The sequence below is a fragment of the Neovison vison genome, chromosome 8, assembly GCF_020171115.1.
Source record: "Neovison vison isolate M4711 chromosome 8, ASM_NN_V1, whole genome shotgun sequence".
Taxonomy (NCBI): domain Eukaryota; kingdom Metazoa; phylum Chordata; class Mammalia; order Carnivora; family Mustelidae; genus Neogale; species Neogale vison.
In genome coordinates this window covers 91,247,537-91,268,925 of record NC_058098.1, presented here as the reverse complement: position 1 = coordinate 91,268,925, position 21,389 = coordinate 91,247,537, and the positions used below count along the sequence as shown (strand labels likewise).

Sequence of the window (21,389 nt, the reverse complement as noted above, 5' to 3'; positions counted from 1 at the left end):
GAGATGATCGACGTGTGACTCTTGATCTCAGGGTCATGAGTGTGAGCCCCACATTGCGTGCAGAGATTACTAAAAAAAAACAGAAAACAAACTTAAAACCAAATGGAAGAGGCAGCTGTAGGAGGATGTGGCAGTGGGCAGCTGGAGCAGAGCAGAGAGCTTAGGCCTGGGGTACGGCCCAAGGAGAGCGCAAAGTGAGAGAGACATAGCGTGCAATCAAGGGTGCCACAGGAAACTGGGGACAGTGGTCTTGGAGGCACAAGATCCAGAAGCTTGGGTCCCACAAGCCAATGGGACAGAAACGACTTAGGAGGAAAAGCAGTGATGCAAATGCCGGAGGCCACAGGCTGCCCTCAGCCCTTCTAGGCAGTGGAAAGGAAGGAGAAAGGGAGTCATTGACCAAGGGAAGTGCTGGACCATGTGAGGGAGTTATTTTTTTTAAATGTGAGCTACTGGTACATGTTGACTCAGCAGAGAGAGGGGAACCCTCCACCAAAAAAAAAAAAAAAAAAAAAAAAGCAAGGCTAGGACAGGGACACTTGGAAAAAGCAGTGGAGTGGGTAGCCAGGCAGGAAGGTGCAGGCCTCTGGTGTGCCAGGGGCAAGGCTGGTGTTGCTGTCATGGGGATGGGGCAGGGACTGAGGAAGAGCATGGCTGTGTGGCAAGCCCAGAGCCTGGGGCCCAGTGTGCAGGTCAGTCCCACGGGTAAGAGTTAGCTGAGAATCTCTGCACCAGGGTCGGGGAGAAGATGCTGAGCAGGGACACAGTGACACAGCTGAGACTGCCTGTCCAGGGTGACCCACGTTTCCAGCCCAGGACTGGCTGACATCTAGACTTCACAGGCTTTGGGCCTAGAACTGGGCAGACCAGGCTGGAGAGGGTCTTGGCACAGAGCTTTAGTTTGCTTATCTTACTTAGATTATGGAAAATTTTCAAACACACCCGAAAATTGTGGGAAACTCAAATGAACCCTCTTGTACCTATCCTTAACCTTCAGTGATTATTATGATTTTCAGTGCTACTGTATGACCTCCCCCTGTAAGTACCTTTTTGAAAACATTACAAAAAATCATTTAATAGATTTTATTTTTTTAGAGAAGTTGTAGGTTTACAGTAAAAGTGAATGAATGGTATGGAGAGATTTCCCACATAATCCCTGGTTGAAAACTTTATTTGGAATAACTTTAAGCTTTCAGAAATTGCAAGAACAAGTTTCTGTATTTTTTACATGTTTCTCTTATTAGAGAATATGTTCTCAGACTGTATATAGAAGAATATTAAGATCACTCATGATCCTACCACCCCGAAATAAGTACTATCACTATTTTGGTATATTTCCTCCTAGTCCTTTTTCTGTGCTTTTATATACATATTTTTAACTGGATTTTTTTTTTAAGATTTTTATTTATTTATGTATCTCAGAGAGAGCGAGTACAAGGAGGGGGAGTGGCAGGCAGAGGGAGAAGCAGGCTCCCCACTGAGCAGGGAGCCTGATGCAGGACTCAATCCCAGGACCCTGGGATCATGATCGGAGCTGAAGGCAGCTGCCTGACTGACTGAGCCACCCAGGGGTCCTTAACTGGACTTTTTAATCCAGAAAATAACCCCATCCCCTAAAACCTTCCTGTCTGGTGTGTCCATATGATCTGGCTCAGTCCAGATCACCCCCGAAGCCCTCTACAGAGACTGCAGAGAGCAACCACCATTGATCCAAGTCTATGGTTTGTGGCCACTCTCGTTCCTTGGTTTCAGTGCCAATGCAGGTTTCCCCTTAACATTCCTTTCATTTTTGTTTTTTCTTGGGTAGTATAGGTTGATTTCTGTGGGATGAGTTGCCCAGTGCTCCTTGGATCACCGTCTTGCCCACCTTCCACATTCATCTCTGGATTTGGGGCATCTGTGTCTGAGCCTGTCTCTCTAGCTCACCTGAGCACTCCGTGAGGGTAGGGCCCGCTGATTCATCTAAACAGTGAGGCACAGTTGGCCTCCAGAAATATGTATGGAATTGAATCAGCCCACTTATTTGGCATTGCCCATACCCATCTACGTTACAGACTCTTGCCTTACACTAATTTACAGCCAGCAGCATGGTGTCTGGCATACAGTAGGTGCTCAAAAAATGTTTGTTACTGCTACTACCAATAACTTGGGGATTTCTATACATGTTAGGGCTCTGCTGTTTTTCCTCCTTCCCTTTCCCACCTTCCCCCACTTCTCCCAGATGGTAAAGAAAAGACACCACTTTGACATGCCAGAGGGAAGGTGTCCCCGCTCTGTCCCCCTGACTTCTGGAAGTAAGGAGCAAATCTAAGTTGGCAGTGGATTCACAAGAAGCCGTTCCCTGCTCTGAGGCTATTTTATATGTTTGCATTGCTCACAATACCAGTTATCATTAGCAGCAATTAAAACTATTTCAGGATCAGTTCAAAGCTGCCTTTGAGGTATTTTAAGTTGGACCAAAGTGTCTAGCTCTAAGCCAAGTTTCCTGGTGTCATATCAAAGCCCACTTGTATTTGGAGAATACCCAAGCTGTACATTTTGACTGCCTGAATCTTTCATAAATTTCAGGGGTGTTTTCCACACTGGGTCAGTGTCCCCAGAGCTGTTGAGACTGTCTTACAAGTCTCACTCCCACCCTTCATTAAGTGAAGGGGACCATGATGATGGGAGAGGAGAAGGGGGTCTGCTAGGCCCCTCTGGCCAGGCAAACCCCTGGGCCCAGGGGGAGGGTGGCAGAAATCAGAGCAGAAAGAGATGAGGGTTTGGTCTAGGGTAAGGGCATCAGGGCTTGGGAAGAAGGTGGGAACCCAATTTGGAGGGCAGGCTATGGGAAGGGGAAAAGGGAAGCCTTCAGAACACCTTAAGTGATATTCATATTTGACTGAAAGATAAACATAGGGAAAAAACCCCTTTTGGCCTATTGGACTTGTAGGGAGTTAGTCAGTAATGTGTTCTGACTCTTGCTTGGCTGTGGCCCTGACCCCGGGCCTGGAGGACTGGCACTGAGGCCTGAGATCACTGTTCTGGAAACACCTCTAGGGCCCTTTGGGACCCTCCAGGGCCACAGTGGGCACCCAGGCATCTTGCTGCCTGCTGACAGAGTGGGTTCAGCTGGTGGGCTGTGCTCGGCGGTTTTCTGATAGAAGGGTTCTGAACTGATGATAAAGGAAGGTGGAGGGCAATCCAGATGGCCAAAGAGAGGTTCGGGAACAGTAGAGAAATGGGGAAGGGCCCCACGGGCAGAAGTGCTTGTTTCGTCAGGGCAGTGGCAGGGATCAAGGAGGGGGACCAGTTAAGGAAAACCTACCTCTCCTAATGCCTTTGGCCATGACTGATGTGAGTACTGGGTACTTCCTGCTTGGGAACGGCGGTGCTGGTAGTCGGAGGCTTTGTGGTTTGGGAATAGGGAACCTGCTGGTGCCTTGGTTTTCCCCACAAGCATTGCTTTGGTCAGAGCCCACCAGCCCCACCTTGGTCTCTGATCTGAATCCCTAATTGGACTTTTTGTGTAGAATTCACCTCTTTGCCCTTCTTTTCAGCTGGAAGACCTGATGCCTTGCCCCACTGAAGCAGAACACCAGAGCAACTGTGGGCCCTGCTCCTAGGAGTCATGCCATGGACCCCGCACACCCACCCACGCACCCCAGCCCCAGGACTGGGGCCTCTGCACGGGCAGGGGGGAGTTGTATGGGACAGGGGACCGGCACTTAGGGCCTTCCTTGTGGTGGTGAGTGCCCAGAGAGGGGAGGAAGGGAGTCCATGGTGTCCTTGGCCCCACACAGTCGGGGAGGGGGAGGCAGAGGGCAGGATGACCCACTTTCAGAGCGGCGGGCCTGTGACTGGGATTGCTTCACATGGTCAGTCTGCATGTGCATGTCTGTCTGCATCTCTTCAAAAGGCTGTTAAACATCTGCGTCCTGTTTTCATTAGCTTGTCCGCCATGGTGATGGGACCTGCCTAGTTCTCTGAGCCAACAAGTGTGCCCAGAGGCTGATAAACAGCAGGTGCCTCCAATAAATCAGATTTTAATAGTCCGTGTAAATGGGCGTGTAAATGTGCGTGCAAACACACCTGGGAAATGGAAGGTGGGAGCTGAAGTCTATGCAAGTTACACAATTTCAGAGCCGTTTCGACCTGAGGACTGCAGGGTAACCGTGTTTGCATGGATGGCATAGGTTTTACACGTACAGGAGGTGTGTGCAGTTGTGCAGGGAGCGCAGCCGATCTGAGTGTGGTGTGAAGGGGTAGGTGCATGTGTGTGTAGATGGGGATGTGGCCGAGAAGCCCCCATCGGATCAGGTGGGGACAAAACCAGCAGTGTACTCCCTAGGGCCTGGGTCAGAATGAAAGTGTGGGACTCCTTGTTCAAAATTATTGGGAATTTCAGGACAGCCATAGCGGCCGGCCAAAGTCAACTTGGCCTTTCTGAGCGCAGAGCCCCAAGTGACGTCAGGTGATAACTGCCCACGGAGCCTCCTGGGCTGGAGCACATGTACCTCCTGTCCGCACCCCCCTCAGCCTTCCTGTGCTGCCCCGGTAAGTCCCGCTGCTCTCTCCCCCTCCAGCTCCCAGGGTGACCCTGATTTGGGGGCTGGGGTGCTAGCCAGAGGCAGCCCCAGATTCCCAGTGAGGGGGTGTGGAGGGTGGGGACTCCCTCGGTCCTTCCTGTTTATTGTCCTGGTTTGCCTCCTTTCCGGTTGAGTATGGTGTACCTGCTTCAGAGCACACTCAGGAGATGCTGATGGGTAATAAAGAGGGTGTTCCCGCCTGATACCTGTACTTGTCAATAATTAACCATGATTTCCTAGGTTCTGGGAGGAGGCAGCGGCCCCTGGCCTGCCCCAGCTGGTTTAGCTCCTCACTGTGGATTAGCATACCAATTCCAAGGTCCCTGAATGGTTCTAGCATGTTCCCTTTATGGCTTCTCCCAAGGCGTAAGGGACCTTGAGAAGTTACTTCACCGTGTTCCTGATCCTAGCCTGAGACCAGTTCCTAAACTCAAGGCCTTCCTGCTCTCTCCATAAAGATGAGAGAGAGTGTTGTGTGCTTTTGTCTGGGGATCCAGAGGTGAACGTTTGAGCAGAACGCCTGCCGGTCCGCTCTGAGGAGGGCCACCCACCTCAAGCCAAAGGACCCAGGAGTGTAAAGGTTATTTTGGCAAATGTAAAGGGCAAGGTGGGCAAGAAAGGTGGTCAGGAGTGGAGATTTCGATAAATTTGTTAATTACTGGGAATGGGGCTTGGCCTGCCCCAGAGAAAGGGAGTGACCAAGGGCCCCCACCCTCGCAGGGGTATGATGTCCAGTTGGCTTTCCAGGGGAAAAAAAAGTCCTGGTTAAGAATTTGCTAATATCTGTGGTGTCCGTTACTCCCGCCAGGTCCAATTTCAAGCTACCAGCTGGTTTAGGAACTGACTTACAGAACTCTCCAACATTTAACAACCAGCCCTCAGGGCCCATTAGATCGCTGTCCCCACCAGAGGCCATCAACCACGCAAGCCCCCAGGGCCCACCCGCATGCCTCCTTGAGCCCCGACTCCCACTTCCCTGCCTATATTTGCAAAATGCCATTATCCACGCACTGGACAGTGCGTAAGCCTGGGCCTGAGGCCCGCGTGGCCCTTCCCACTCCTTGTGCTGCAGTCCTGGGGGAAGGCGGGCGGGTGGGCCTCGCGGGTCACTGCGGAACTGCGGAGGGAACAGGTGTGAAATGGCTTTGCCAAAGTGAACCCCAAACCCAGTCCAGGGCCCAAGTCCCAGTGACTACGATCTCTAGTCCGGAGCGATGGGGAGGTCTGACTCCATGTGGGCCCTGTGGGTTGGCAAGCCCCTGTCGGGAGCAGCCAGCCGTCTGCCCGCTGAGGAGCCGCCCAGCCTCTCAGCTCCCATGCAGCCTCCTCACACCCTCCCACTTCCAGGGACCAGGTGAGCCCGGTGACGAATACCAGGGAACCAGGAAGCCACTGCTAGGTCAGTTCCTGGACCACAGAATGACACAACGCCCATCTCAGGGGCTCAGAGTCTGTCCACGAAGTTCCCTTGCGGAAGAGGCTTCCTGGTCTTGTGGGTGGCCAGAGCGTTCCTCTGGGTGCAGGTTTTCCTGGTGCCATCTTCTTGGAGACCCAGCTGCCCTGCCCTTGACACCTTCCCGGTGACTCCATTACCCCCTCCTCCGGGCTTCTGGAACGGCACAAGGGCCCCACCTTAGCCAGGCAGCGGTGATGCGAGTTGTTGACCCAGCTGCGTCTCTGCTAGCCCACTGTGTCAGCTGGAAGGGGCTGACACAGCAGCAGGCCCTGGGGATTTTTCGGTATAGCCAGGGACCCTGGGAACGTCCAGAGGCAGGACCGGGGCCAGGATCGTCGGAGAGTGAGCCAGGCACTGGGGGAATGAGTGGTACAGGGAGAACAGGCTCTGGGCCAGGAATAATAGCTGGGAGCCGCAGGTGTGCCGCTGTTCCTGCTCCTCTCCTGTCTTAATCCCTCTTGTTTGGTGACAGCACTCCACTGGGTCTGGAGCCCGGCAGAGAACACCTGCTGACCTGAGAGTATGTTTCTGTGGGGGCTGGAGACAGTCACACCGCGTTCCGGTTCATTGCTGGAGACAGAGTTATGAATGAATCAGTACACCATCCTGCAACACACGCTCCACTGCGAGTGGGCACGCGTGCTAGAGCCGCAGAAGGCTCCATGGAGGGGGTGACATTTGAAGGAGATCATGAAAGTGGGTCCCCCCAACAGCCCCAGTCTCTCTGCACAGGCCCAAGTCAGGCTCCACCCCTGGGACTCACAGATCTGCCTTCTGGGAACCCACGGGGTGGCCCAAGGTAGGCTGCACTCCCCAGCAGGAGGTCACACAGCCCACTTCCTCCATCCAAATCCTCCCAGAACCTCACCACTGGCTTCGCCAACATGGCGGGCCTGTCCCCTTCTCAGAACATAAGGGAGTGAGATTCCCTCACTGCTCTTTCCACGAATGAGGACAGAACTGGGAGAAAGAGGGCTGCGGAGCTTGGGGAAGGGGCTCTTGGAAGCTTCCTGGAAGGTGAGAGGGAACAGGAGGGGAGGAGACAACATCAGTGGCTCAGAGGTCGGGCCCGCCCAGCTCTGGAGCTGGAGCCCATCGGATCTTGGCGTACACTCCCAGAAGTTCAGAGTTGGCACCAGCCCTCTTCAGGGCCTTAATGAGGGTGCTCTGGCCGAGGCTATCCCCCTCCCCCGAGTGCTGACTCTGTACTAGATGTGATCAGGGAGGGAAAAATGACTGTAGCAATCGAGTTCATGGCAAATGCTTGTGTGTATGTGTGTCCCCTCACTTGAAAAACAATTTCTGTGCATTCTTGATTTGGGGACTGTCCTCTATCTTACCCTCTAGAGAATCTCACGGGATTCCACACTTGGTTTAGAATGAGAAACACCCACGCCAGGCTCACATATGGTAAGAGCGTGGCGAATGAATGCTCCTTTAGCCCCTCAAAGTGGCCACTTGGGGGTGGGGCAAAGGGGCTTCCCCAGGCTGGAAGCTGGTGGGCCTTTGGTCCTTGCCTCCCCCTTCCTTCTCCAGCTGATGACAGACACCTGGATGTCATAACATACTCTGTGTCCTCCTCTGTTATTCTCGGACATGGGCTGGGGAGGGTACCTGAGTGGGTCCCCTCTGACCGGGGCTGGACTTTCTTGCACCGTGGGCTGGCCTGTACCAGTCCCAGCGATGGATGCAGAAGGGTGAGGCACTGATCCTGCTCGTTGGGCAGGATGCTGGCAGGAGGGAGGGCTGAGCAAGGGCGGGGCTTCTAGAACAAAGGAGAATGGGGAGCCCCGGGGGCCTAGGCTAGGCATCAAAAAGGCTCTGCCGATTGAGCAGGTTATAGTAGCTGCCTGCCTCTGTGCCCAGCAGTCCTTCTGACAGCTCGTGCCGGGCCCCCTCTGCCTGCCCCAGACGGGCAGCAAACAACACTCCGCTCCGAGAGGCCTTCTTCTCCAGCGTGATTGCGCCCCCACTGCTCTGCGCTTTGCTCTACTTGGCGTGGGTCGGTGCTGCAGTTCCAGAGGAGGACAGAGGGATGGCGGGGAGCGGAGCCAGGAGTCGGGAGGGCCGTCGGGAGCATGCCTTCGTTCCGGAGCCCTTTGATGGAGCCAACATAGCCCCACACCTCTGGCTGCACCGCTTCGAGGTCATCAACGACCTCAACCACTGGGACCACACCACCAAACTCAGGTTCCTGAAAGAGTCTCTCAGGGGAGATGCCCTGGAGGTCTATAGTGGACTCAGCCCCAAGGACCAGGAAGACTACGGTGCTGTGAGAGAGACCCTCCTGAAAGCCTTCGGCGGGCCTGGGGCCACCCGCAGCCACCTGCCCAAGGAGATCGTCTTTGCCAACAGCATGGGTAAGGGCTACTACCTCAAGGGGAAAATTGGCAAGGTGCCTGTGAGGTTCCTGGTGGATTCCGGGGCTCAGGTGTCTGTGGTCCACCCCAGCTTGTGGGAGGAGGTCACGGATGGTGACTTGGACACCCTGCGGCCCTTTGAGAATGTGGTAAAAGTGGCCAATGGGGCTGAAATGAAGATCCTGGGCATCTGGGATACAGTGGTGTCCCTGGGGAAGCTGAAGCTGAAGGCAGAGTTCTTAGTGGCCGACGCCAGTGCTGAAGAAGCCATCATTGGTACTGACGTGCTCCAGGACCACAACGCCGTCCTGGACTTCGAGCATCGCACATGCACCCTGAAGGGGAAGAAGTTCCGCCTCCTGCCTGTTGGAGGGTCCCTGGAAGATGAGTTTGACCTGGAGCTCATAGAGGAGGAGCCCTCCTCGGGGGAGGGGGGACAGGAGCTCTCCTACTGAGAAGCCCCCTTTCCTTTACCCCCCAAACATCAGTGGGAGGACCCACCACAGTGGAAGGGAAGGGCAAATAGCCTCAGGGGTCACTGGGTTTTGCCAGCCTTCTGGAACCAACTCTTGCCTCTTCCTCTCCCTCCTCCTCCATGTGCAGGGGCCTTCTTCTGTCCCTGGTCAGGGAAGCTTCCATCTGAGCAGGCACAGGTGAGGGAGAACAGGCTGGCTATCTCAGAGGGAGGGAAGAGTCCTCATAGTGGTCAAGCTGCTATTGGTGGCAAAGATTTAAGACCGGAAGGTTCCAAGACGACTAGAAATGACTGTCTTTCAGAGAGGACTGGGGTACCTCTTCAGATCCCCTGAGATGCGGCTCAGTCCCTTCCAGCTCCATGCGGTCCTTCTCAGCTGGGCTGGGTCCGGGCTACAAGGTCCTCACAAGCAAGACCCAGCCCTTGTGGGTGAGGGTCACAGCTGCCCTGGGAGTCTTCCCTGCTGGGTCTTCCCACCTACCTGTATGATGTAGTTTCCTTCTGTCATTTGCTCTGAAACTCATTGAGCCTTATGCCCATAATTCTTTACTTCAAAAACCAATAAAAATTGACTCATGGAAAAAAAAACCCACATAATGTGTTAATTGGGGATGAATGGAATGGATGAGAGTGACTGGGTAAAACGGGGAGAAAATGCCAAAGAGAGGGAAGCTCCAAGGGCTCCAAGAGTGATTAGCCTGGAGATGTAAGAGGATAGACACACAGTGCCTGTATATATGTCTCGGATTTTCTTAGCCTCGATTTCAAATATTTTTACTTATTTCTTGCATAATTCCTCTATAACTGAAAACTACAATATTTTCACACCCAAATTGCCTCTTCTACCCAGAAGTGACCCTAACGTTATTTGTGAGGTACTGACTGGGGATTGGAAATTGATGGTTCTTGCAAACAAGTGGGAAAGTAAGCGTATGGCAAATAGCTCTTACAGCAGCCTGGGAGACAGAGGCAGACCGGGCAGGGGGCAGGTATCGACCTGCACGGAGCAGCCCACGGGAGTCTGGAGGACAGAATGGGGGTTTGGCCGTGGGGGCTCCGGCACCATGAGGACAGCTTCTTCCTGGAGGGACGTGGAGCCTGAGACTGGAGAGACGGGATGGAGTGGGAAGGGCATTCCCAGATTTGGGAGTGGGGTTTTACTCTTTCTTAGGGGGCTTCCTCATACCCGCTCCTAAGTTCCTGTCCGTTTGGAACTCAGCAGGCCTGAGTAACGACGGAAACACTGAGCCAAAAAGGATCTGCAGGAAAACGAGAGTGCAAAGCCTCAAGAGCTTCAATGGGAGGAAGGGGACATCTTCCTTTCCTTAGGGTGGGATGAGCCTCTCCTGGAAGTTTCCGCCTGGATGTCCCCAAAGGAGAGACAACTAGCCGGGCAGGCACCAGAGGCATGGTGGAGTCAGCTGCCTCAGAAGCCTCTGGGGACTTGAGGCTGGCTGTCCCGCAGCTGCTCTGAGCCCGGGCCCCTCGCTCCCCATTCCGACTCCAGCCGTGATTCTCCTGGAAACTGAGGCCCAGGCGCAGCCCATCCCTAGGCAGCCAAGCACATTAAGAGGAATGAGCTCTAGCAGGCTCTGTGCATGGGGGCAGTGGGTGGTGGGTAGTGGGTGGTGCTGGGTCACGAGGAAGTGTTTTTCCGGGCAAGTGAGGCCTGGAGAGGCCCAGCTGCGGCGGTGGGAGGAGCTGAGAAGGAGGTAGGGGAACCCTGCAGAAGGGGACGGTCTTCTTGTGCCTCCCAAGTCCCTTTCTCAAGCTCCAAACAAATGTAGACTTCTCTCCTCCCCTGAGGGGACAACCCTGGCAGCACCTCCCTGTGACCTATTTTCTCCAGGCCCGAGGCACGGAAGGAGGGAGGGTGGGGAGGCAGCCCGGGGATGGGGAATTGGGTGCCAGGCCAGAATTTCAGGGTGACACCGAGGTTGTCCCCTCTCTGCCCTTGCTCACATGTGGCAGGCTACTGAGCCCTGTCCTATGGGAACAGGAACAGGGTGACCTGTGGCCCAGTGGCAGAGACGCTTGCTCCTCTGTTCTAAGCCCTGGGGTGGGCCCGGTGGGGGTGGGGGCCCTGTGACTTCCTAAGCACAGGCCCCCCAGAGGAAGGAACCAAAGGGCGGCTCTCACGAGGGAGGGAGTGAGACCGGAGATCAATGCTGTGCGCATGTGAGGTGGTTATAGGTGCAAATGGAGCCCGGGCTGCAGGGGGCTGAACAGCTCTGCTGGGAACGGAGCGTGGGGGGGAGGGCTGGAGAGCAGCTAGGAAAAGGTCTGGACCCATTGCGGAGGGCCTGGTGCCTGGGGGAAGGGTTTGTGCATGACCTGTGTGCAAGTGCTTCAACCATGGTGGTCGAGGGACGCCTGGGTGGCGCAGTTGGTTGCTCAGGGCGTGATCCTGGAGTCCCGGGATCGAGTCCCACATCAGGCTCCCAGCTCCATGGGGAGTCTGCTTCGCTCTCTGACCTTCTCCTCGCTCGTGCTCTCTCTCACTGTCTCTCTCTCTCAAATAAATTAAAAAAAAAACAAAAAAAACAAAAAAAAAACCATGGTGGTCGACCAGGAAGAGTCCTCCGGCTCCTGGGCGTCTGATGGATACAGCAGCGGCAGACAATGCCGTCTGACGCTCTGGAAGCCAGGGTTGAAAGACCCTCGGGGGTGATATCCGGATGGAGGGTCTCAATTTGAGATGATGGAAAGGCAGGGGCATCAAAGTAAGGATTTAATCCCAGTTGCCAAGGAGAATCCGCTGGGAAGAGCAATGAAAGCCGGTTCCTCAGGGTCCCTTGGGGCAGCCAGGCTGGAGAACGTGTGGGCAGTGTCGCAGCTGTATTTACCCCCCCGGTGTGACTCAAAGGGCAATACCGGGACCAGCAGGAAAGCAGCATCAGTGTCACCTGGAGCTTATTAGAAACGCAGGCTCTACCCCACCTAGAGCTGCCAGAGAGCCTCCACCGGGGCACGTGGGTGTGTGTGGAAAGAACAAAACAACAGAAAGCCCTCTCCAGGTGACGTTTGGAAAAGCTCTGGCGAAGAACATCTGATCCTCTAGTTACGGGACAGCTCATGTCTCCCACAAGGCACCCATTTCTCTACGCATGACCACCACACCCCCAAGAGCCAGTAACTCCCCAGACTATGCTGGATAATTCCTCATGCCCTTATCCCTCATTTATTTTATTTTATTTCTAAGTTTTTGTTTTGGAATAATTTTAGACTTTCAGAAAAGTTGCAAGAGCACTGAAAAGAATTTCCATCCGTTTTACCTAGTTCCCTATTAGCCACTTTTTAAAAATTCTTTTTAAAAAAGTTTATTTATTCTATCTTAAATTTTTTTTTTGAAGATTTTTATTTATTTGACAGACATCACAAGTAAGTAGAGAGAGAGGAGGAAGTAGGCTCCCCACAGAGCAGAAAGCCTGACGCAGGGCTTGATCCCAAGACCCTGGGACCATGACCTGAGCCTAAGGCAGAGGCTTTCACCCACTGAGCCACCCAGGTGCCCCTAAGATTCTATTTCGTAGAGAGGGAGAGACAGATTACAAGCGGGGGGAGGGGCAGAGGGAGAGGCACAAGCAGACGCCCTGCTGAGCACAGAGCCCTCGGCATTAGATCTCATGACCCTGAATCAGGACCTGAGCTAAAATCAAGAGTCAGAAGTTCAACTGCCTGACCACCCAGGCAGCCCCACCCCCCAAATAGTAACATTTTTTTTTTAAAGATTTTATTTATTTATTTGTCAGAGAGAGAGGGAGAGAGAGCGAGCACAGGCAGACAGAGAGGCAGGCAGAGGCAGAGGGAGAAGCAGGCTCCCTGCCGAGCAAGGAGCCCGATGTGGGACTCGATCCCAGGACGCCGGGATCATGACCTGAGCCGAAGGCAGCTGCTTAACCAACTGAGCCACCCAGGTGTCCCCCAAATAGTAACATTTTTATCAATTAACCTTATTCTCTCATTCTCCCCTGGACTGTATCTACATGTATATGAACTGTTTGAAAATTGCAAATATGCATTTACTTCTAAAGACATTAGTGTTTATTTCCAAAAAGACAAGGAATTCTTTAAGAATAAAATCTTTAAGATTTTTTTATTTGAGAGAGAGTGAGAGAGGGAGAGCGAGCACAGAGGGAGTGGGAGAGGGAGAAGCAGACTCCCCAGGAGAGCAGGGAGCCTGAGTTGGGGCTTGATTCCAGGACCCCGGGATCATGACCTGAACTTAAGGCTTAACTGACTGAGCCACCCAGGTGCCCCAGGAATTCTCTTCTACGACCACAATACAGTGATCAAAATCGGGAAACTAACATCGGCATACTACTACTACCTGATCTGCAGACCTTATTACATTTTCCCAATCATCCCAACAGTGGCCTTTAGAGCAAAAGAAACCACTGTTTTCTGTCCAGCATTCAGTCCAGCCACCTGCTGCATTTAGTTCCGTGTCTCTTTGGCTTCCTTAACCTGAACAAGTCCTCAGTCTGTCTTTGTCTTTCATACCCTTGACATTGATGAAGAGGCTGGGTCAGTGACTTTGTAGACTGTAAATCTACACTTGGGCGACTGACGCTTTCTTGTGACCAGATTCAGGCTCTGCATTTTTGGCATGAGTTCGCAGGACCTCACGTGATGATGTGTCCTCCTCTGTTCGCATCAGGCTGCCTATTGGTTCCACTACTGGTAATGTTGACTTTTACCAGTTGGTCAAAGTGTCTGCCAGGTTTCTCTAACACAGACTGTTCTGTCCCGTATAATTAGCCTTTTCGGAGTCGATGCTGTGGGACCATACAAACAGCCCGTTTCTCGTCGGACTTACCCACTGGATCCACTGATGATCCTTGCCTGCCAATGGCGATTTTCTAGTTCTACTCCCCGTGTGTACTAACTGGCACGCAATTCTGAGCTTTCCCTTCCTGTTTATTAATTGGATTTAAATTAATTTACTTTCTTAAGTAGGCTCCACACCCCGCATAGAGTCCAATGCAGGGCTTGAAGTCACAACCCTGAGATCAAGACCTGAGCTGAGACCAAGAGTTGGACACTCCCCTGACTGAGCCAGCCAGGCCGCCCGCCTTCCTGCTGGTTATTTGTGTCCCTGTAGACTCAGACTCTTCCTGTACTCAGTGAGTGATCCTCTCTTACTACCATTATTTTGATACCGATGTTTTACATTTGGTCTTGGGAGCCGCTGCAGACTGCCTTCGGTCTTCTTGGGCCATGTCGCCGTCGTAATTTGAGTCCTTCCTTTCTGTCATGAGATGTTCCAGCTTCATTTGTATGTTCCTTGGACCAGTCTTGGGATCGGCCATTTCTCCAAGGAACCTGGTTCCTTCTAGTAGAATCTGGTATTTAGAAACCAGGATCTGGTGTTTGGTGTGTTCATTGTTACTGGGGTGTCCTTACATCACTGGTGTGGTCAGATCTAAGAAAAAAACACCGGCTTCATCCATTTATGTTTCTACATCTGTGTCTCTGTGTATTAGCAGTGAGTTCATACTGATCCTTCCAACTCCAACCCGACGATAGGGTTTTTTCTAACCTTCTCCCTTTCCGTCTTCGCGGCTTCTTTCTCCAACGAGAAATCTAGCTCCAGGTGACTTATCTGCTCAGTCTCGGCATACCCAGAAAGTAGTTTCAGAATTGCTAAGCCTGTGCCTATGAAATACAAACACACGAGCAACCACTTATTAATCACCTACTCAATGGGAAGTGTGGGTGGTCCTTGGCGGCAAATGAGAAGAAAAAGAAATGATGAAATCTGACCACAGTCATCTTAGGAGAGCCAAGGCTCCCAGGTGTGTAAAGCCCTGGGTGCCAGCGTAAGATTTTCTTTTGTCTTGAGGACACAAGGTACTCGTCAGGCGAGCAGCTGGAGTCAGAGGGACTCAAGGTCATGAATCTTTCTCCTGTGGCAGTGCTGAGACCGTGGCTGGCCTCTGTGCCCCACAGTGGTGACCTAGCCTGCCCACCTGGTCCTCCGCCACTGAAGAAACACTGAGGCGGCTGTCAGCTGATGCCACCACACGTTCTAGTCCCGTCAGTCACTGTGTGATTCAGGGCCTGCTCTTACCAAGCAATCCCGGTAATGCAGGTGCCTTCGCTGGCAGGGCCGCCAGGAGGGCAAACTCTGGTCAGGTCTTTACCCCTTCTCCTGGCAGTTCTGGTCCTCACTGGGGGTTCGCATATTGGCTCTCAACTTCTGACTGCTCGGATACCATGGGCCAGCTTTCCTGAAGCCTGGACGGGGGCACTTCTCCAAGGTACAGGCTGTCGTGGGACTCGTCTGTGGCCAGCCTTGCCCTGCCTCACTTCTCTGGGCTCCTGTTAGAGCATCTTCCTGCCCTAGGAAGTGTGTGAGAGCTGAGCCGTGCCCTCTGGGGATCTGCAGTCTGAGGAAGGAGGCAGCCCTGCAAAGGGACCCCAGGTCTTAGAGCGGCCCAGCGCTGTGCCCCCTCCTTACTGCCCTCTGCACAGGGCCAGGAAGGGCTCCAGAGAGTGGATCTTTAAGCTGAAGACAAGTGGTTATTTCCCAAGAAGAAGCGGGGGACAGGAGGATAGGTAGGAAGGGGAGACAGGTGGGCTGGCTAGTTTGGTGATTGGGGGTGGGGAGAGCCAGTGTGGAGGGTCTTGTATGACTTTTGAGGTGACTCCAGAAGGCCAGAGATAATTGATGGTGGATTTTTTCAGCTTTAAGATGCACTGCATTAGGGCGCCTGGGTGGCTCAGTGGGTTAAGCCGCTGCCTTCGGCTCAGATCATGATCTCAGGGTCCTGGGATCGAGTCCCGCATCGGGCTCTCTGCTCAGCGGGGAGCCTGCTTCCTCCTCTCTCTCTCTCTGCCTGCCTCTCTGCCTGCCTCTCTGCCTACTTGTGCCTCTCTGTCAAATAAATAAATAAAATCTTTAAAAAAAATGCACTGCATTAAAAAGTACACTATCAATTTATTTTAAAGTTTAAAGTTACAGGTTTATCTTCATGTATATGAAAAAATATATATACATATACTAATAGCTTGTCCTTTTGTGAACATTTTGGTGCACTGGGCCTAAGGTAGATAAAACTGTGACTCCACCATCCATAAGCCAGAGGGAGAGGCAGTACGATGATCGGGCAATGGGCATATAGGCCAAAATTTTGGAAGCAGTATGCAAATGACTGAAATTTGGGAAATACGTTGATAGGTTTCTCCTCATTAGAATGTAAGCGCCAGAAAAGAGCTCTTTTGTGCCCAACCCCCCAGCAGGCTTGGTGCATATCAGGGCCTTGATAAACAGTTATTGAAAGACTTGACAGGTGATTGAATGAGTAAGGTAGTGACTCAACAGGTGTCCCTCCTAAGTGACATCAGGAGTGACCTCAGCCGTAAATCAGACAATATGACGAAAGGCTGAGATTTCTCTTGGAGATCATCCACACAGGTTCTCTGACACAGCACAGAAGCTTTGTGGGGAGAGGGGCAACAAGTCATGGACACCCTGTGCACTGTTATCATGGAGAGGACCATGTCCCTGGTCACGTGATCCCTTTAGGCCACATGGCTGTGCTGCTTTCTGCCACACGCAGGAGCATGAACAGCCAGGGCCTCAGGTCTTGACTTCCGAGGGACACCAGGCAGCCCCTCCCTGGGATGTCTTGACACCTTTGGAGCCACTGAGCGGTGTGTCGGTGCCTGTTCTCTCCACGACTATCCAGCCACCGTGTCTTCCTCATCCCCTCCCTTACGTTGGAGCCCACCCTACACCTCCCTGGCTGGGGCAGTCAAATAGATATATATATATATTTTTTAATTTGACAGAGGCAGGCTCCCTGCTGAGCAGAGAGGCCGATGTGGGGCTGGATCCCAGGAGCCTGAGATCATGACCTGAACCAAAGGCAGAGGCTTAACCCACTGAGCCACCCTGGCGCCCCTTGAATAAAGTCTCATTGCGGGTTTAGGCAGGTACAAAAGTTGAAAAAGTTAGGCAGGTACAAAAGTACCATGTCTTCTGGTAAACGCTGGCTGGTAGCCCAGGACCAGAAGCAAACCCTAAAAGGCTAAATTACTTGTCTGAAATGGAAGAGTCGGGGGAAGAATCTAGAGCAAAAGCCCACACGTTGGTGTTTTCGTGTCCCACGCTGATGTGCATTCCAGTGTCCTGTGGACAGGGAACAGGCATAAGACTGGGTGGAAAGGGGTTGTCTGCAGGGGAGGGGCATCTGCGCTGGCCCAGGTGCAGGCTGAAGAACCTGACAAGCAGCCTCGGTGGTGAAGGGGGACCAGTTCCCGAGGTAATAGGGGTGGTTTCGCCCCTCAGGGAACACTTGACAATGTCTGAAGACCTTTCTGGTTGTCACAGATTTCAGGGAGGTGGAGGGGAGAAGGGGGGTGCCACTGGTGTCTAGGGGGTAGAGAGAGGCCAGGGATGCAGCGCAGCCTCCCACAGTGCACGGGGCGGACCCCAACAGGGAACTCCTCAGCCCTGAATGTCAACAGCAGGTCAAGGCTGAGGAACTGGCCTGAGGTAACTCACAGTTTTCTGATTTGGCAATTTCTAGGTCTCAAAAAACTTCTGGAATGTAGGTTTTATCTCCATTTAACAGGTGGGAAAACTGACATTAGGGGAGGTTCTTTGGCTCAGCCTTGTTCAATGGCCGATGGCTGAACTGGGAATGTAAGCCTGCCTGCCTTCAGAATGTGCAGTTCAGTCTGCTGGGGCAGTCCACACAGAGATTTGGTAAGAATGATTTGTTTTCATCTATTATAAATAGAGCCAAGAGGACAAAGTGGGTGGAAATGAATTTGGAAAGCGGAAATGTTCAACAAATGGGCCTTGGTGAACTAAGCAATATGTAAAGTATTTGTAAAACTTTTGAACGTGTTCACTGTGGTCAAACACCGTTCAATTTATGAAAATTAACAATCTATAAAAATTACCAAATGAGTAGAAGAGACGTGAAAACCTCCGAAAACCTCCCCCGAAAACCTCCCCGAAGGAGGAGGAGGAACCCCCAGGGTCCTTTAGTTACTTCATTGCTTGGTTAATCTTTCATTGTTTACGTTCCTTTTAGTAATTGTTGTTGTTTTTACAAATGCAGCGGGTGCTCATTACAGGAAAACCAGAAAATTAGGTCAACCCAAAAATAGATAAAGAAACTTCTTGAAGAACCTTCTACCTAGTCACCCTCTCGAGGTCAAACATGGCCCATTTTCCCAGGACCTTTTTCTATGGACATTTATATGGGTGTCTTTCCCTTCATCCTTTCACTCCCTCTATTGTTTTTTCTTTCTTCCTTTTTAGCAAAAATTTCAGCAAAACTTTAGTCTTCTTCCTTTTTAGAAAAAAAAATTTTCTTTCTTCCTTTTTAGTGCTTTCTCCTCGCAAACTTCCATACTTTATGTAACTAATGCCCTATTTAGGACGTGCGGATTGTTTCCCGCATGTTGCTGTTACGAGCCTCGCCTTACAGTGAAGAAAAGGAAGGGATTCCAGCCGCACACCCCACAGATGTCACACCCATGATGTCAGATGAAAGAAGGCAGACCCAACCATGGCCTGTGTGAGTCCACGCACATAACCTAAAACCAGCGGCAAACTCACCCACTGTGCGTAGAGATGCACAGTCAGGAGGCAAGGGAAGGTATGCGGTTATGACAGACGCGGGGCGGCCAGGAGGGTGCGTCAGGAAGGGCATCTGGGGACACGCGGGGGCCAGCAGTGTCTTGATTCGTGACTGGGTGGGGCTGGTGTGGGCATTTACTTTGCAATAACTCACTAGGCAGAATGTGCCTGGTCTACGCAACTTCATCTGTGTGCATGGCATTTCACAAAACACTTTTAGAAATGAGCAGAATTAAGATAGGGGGCAGAAATATTAAGTAGAAATTTAAAAGAGGGCAAACCTATTCTGAAATTTAAGCAAAATCCTTGAGGCACAAAAAGATGCATTCTGCCTCCATACTACCTCAAAATCCCAATTTTTGAAATATGTGGACCATATTTTAATTTTAATTTTATTTAAATTCAATTAGCCAACACAGAGCACATCATGAGTTTCAGAGGTGGAGTTCAGCTAACCGTCAGTTGCACAGAACACCCAGTGCTCCTCACATCACGTGCCCTCCTTCCCGCCTGCCACCCGGTCACCCGCCTCCCCGCCCACCTCCCCTCCAGTGACCCTTGGTTGGTTTCCCAGCATCCAGAGTCTCTCAAGGTTTGTCTCCCTCTCTGATTTCTTCCCATTCAGTTTTCCCTCCCTTTCCCTATGATCCTCTGCACAATTTCTTATTTTTGTGAACTGTATTTTTAGACCAAATTGTCCTTTGGGCTGAAGTGCGTTCTCCTCCCCTGTTCTCATCAGATTGTTTTCTATCAAATTGCTTTTGTTTGTGCCAAGTCATGTGGATTATTCTAAAGCCCAGGTATTTTTCAGGGCCCTCTGGCCTGCCTGCCTACAACTCTGCCAGTGTTAAGGTCCTTCATTTGTAATAAACGCCTCACTTGCTGGCTTTCACCGTCGGCCCTCTGGGGTACAGGACACTGGAGTCATCGTCCTGCCTCAGCTGTGAGCCTGAAGTCTGTCTCTTGCTTGTGTTCACTCATTTACTCACTTGTCCATCCGCCTACCAGCGTGGATGGCTGAACATCCCCTGTGCTGGGCACGGTTCTAGGCGCTGGGGCAGCCCTGTTCTGGAGAGTTCTGTCTCTGCTCTTACAGAACCCCCTTTTAACACCAAACAGATAAAACAGAATGTCCTGTGATGAGAAGAAATGAGTCAGGATGAGAGGGAGAGTGGGTAGAAAGTGAGGAGGGTTGTGTAGTTTGTACAGAGGGGGTCCTGGGGACCTTGTGGACATGGTGACCTCTATGCAGAGACCCGAGCGGAGCAAGGAAAAAGCCATGGAGGTGTTGGGGGAGGGCATTCTGGGCAGGAGTAGCAGCAAGTGCAAAGGCCCTGGGTGTTCAGGGAACAGTCCATGGGGTGGGGTGGTAGGACCTGAGGTGTAGGAGAGTGGCCAAGGCCAACTCAGGTGGGGACTTGCCACTGAAGAGATCTAACATTGTGCTGAGAGATGGAGTTCCACAGATAGATTTTGTCCTGAGGAAGGCTGGGGTCTGATGGCTATTTAAAAAGGATAATAGAGGGAGGGGGGCCTAGGTGGCTCAGTCGGTTAAGCGTCTGACTCTTGATTTCAGCTGAGGTGGTGACTTCAGGGTGGCAGGATCAAGTCCCGCACAGGGCTCCATTTTGGGTGTGGAGCCTGCTTAACACTCTTTCTCTCTCCCTTTGTCTCTGCCCCTCTGTCCCTCAAAAAAGATAGTGAGGGGTATGGGGGGGGTTCCTGGGAACAGAGAGGGAAGAGACCAGCTTCCTGTGACCTAGGGGCTTCTCTCTGAGCCATGGCAGTGGATGGCACTCCCCTCTGGGACTGGCAGGTCCATAGCCAAGGACGGGGGCATGTGCTCATCTCTGAAAAATGCATCTTGTCTGAGATGCCCCCTCACTTTAGCAGTCAAGAAGTTTTGGATCCTGATTCTGTTAGGCAATCAGGGTGTCATCTTACCACCTTGGGGTCACCCTCAGATGTCGGGAATGTGCCATCCATACCTCAGTCCAAATTAGTGTATTTATGTCGACTAGGACAGGATGCCTTCCTGTAGCTAGGCCAAGTGTCCACTAATCTAATCTCATGGGACCACAAGATATTTATTTATTTATTTATAAAGATGTTACTTATTTTAGAATGAAAGAGAGAGCGAGCACAAGTGGGTGGCAGAAGGAAAGGGAGAAGCAGACTCCCCGCTGAGCAGAGAGTCCAATTCAGGGCTCAATCCCAGGGCCCTGGGATCATGACCTGAGCCGAAGGCAGATACTGAACAGACCGAGCCACCCAGGCGCCCCAGGGACCACAAGTAATTTATTAATTCCGAAATTTGCAAGTGATTTTCTCTTTATACAACAGAGCAGAGTCCATGCTAGTCCCGTGAAAATAATATTCTCATTTACTTACAATCTGATAAACTTTCTTGAGTTGAGGAGAAAGGGTGGTGTTCCTTCTGCTTCTGACAGGTGACTCAGACCCAGGCCAGCTCTGCTGCTGCCCCTGGTCTCTGTGGAAACCCCCAGAGGAGCCCCAGTTCCTCTAGACTAGTAGGGATTACTTTCAGCCCTGAGGCAGCTCCCTTCTATTCTTTGGCAAGTTTATTTCCACTGCTTTAAAAAACCCCACACTCACCTTCCCTCTCCATGCGTTCGACCCCAATTACCTTACCCTTGCTTAGCCAACCTCACTGACCTCTGCTGCCAAAGAAGGGACCAGAGTGTTTTTTGTTTTAACACACAGGTTGCCCTCTTTATAATTGTGTTCTTGTTCTCGACAAAGGTGATTCTGAAATGACTTCTAAAATTATGTATCTTGGGCGCCTGGGTGGCTCAGTGGGTTAAGCCGCTGCCTTCGGCTCAGGTCATGATCTCAGGGTCCTGGGATCGAGTCCCACGTCGGGCTCTCTGCTCAGCGGGAAGCCTGCTTCCTCCTCTCTCTCTCTCTT

General features: G+C 51.9%; 1 protein-coding gene and 1 long non-coding RNA gene across 4 annotated transcripts in view; both read left to right on the top strand.

Moving 5' to 3' along the window:
* The window catches only part of LOC122914959, a 112,299-nt gene extending 108,257 nt beyond the window's left edge, over positions 1-4,042 (top strand). For all 3 annotated transcript variants that reach the window (XR_006385986.1, XR_006385985.1, XR_006385982.1), the window contains one exon: positions 3,540-4,042. This is a non-coding gene — a long non-coding RNA (uncharacterized LOC122914959). The remainder of the gene's footprint in view (positions 1-3,539) is intronic.
* A 3,844-nt stretch (positions 4,043-7,886) lies between these two features.
* ASPRV1 (aspartic peptidase retroviral like 1) lies at positions 7,887-9,447 on the top strand. Its single transcript, XM_044262462.1, has one exon. The coding sequence runs from the start codon at positions 8,060-8,062 to the stop codon at positions 8,837-8,839; it is 780 nt and encodes a 259-aa protein (XP_044118397.1). The 5' UTR covers positions 7,887-8,059; the 3' UTR covers positions 8,840-9,447.
* Positions 9,448-21,389: the final 11,942 nt, after the last annotated feature.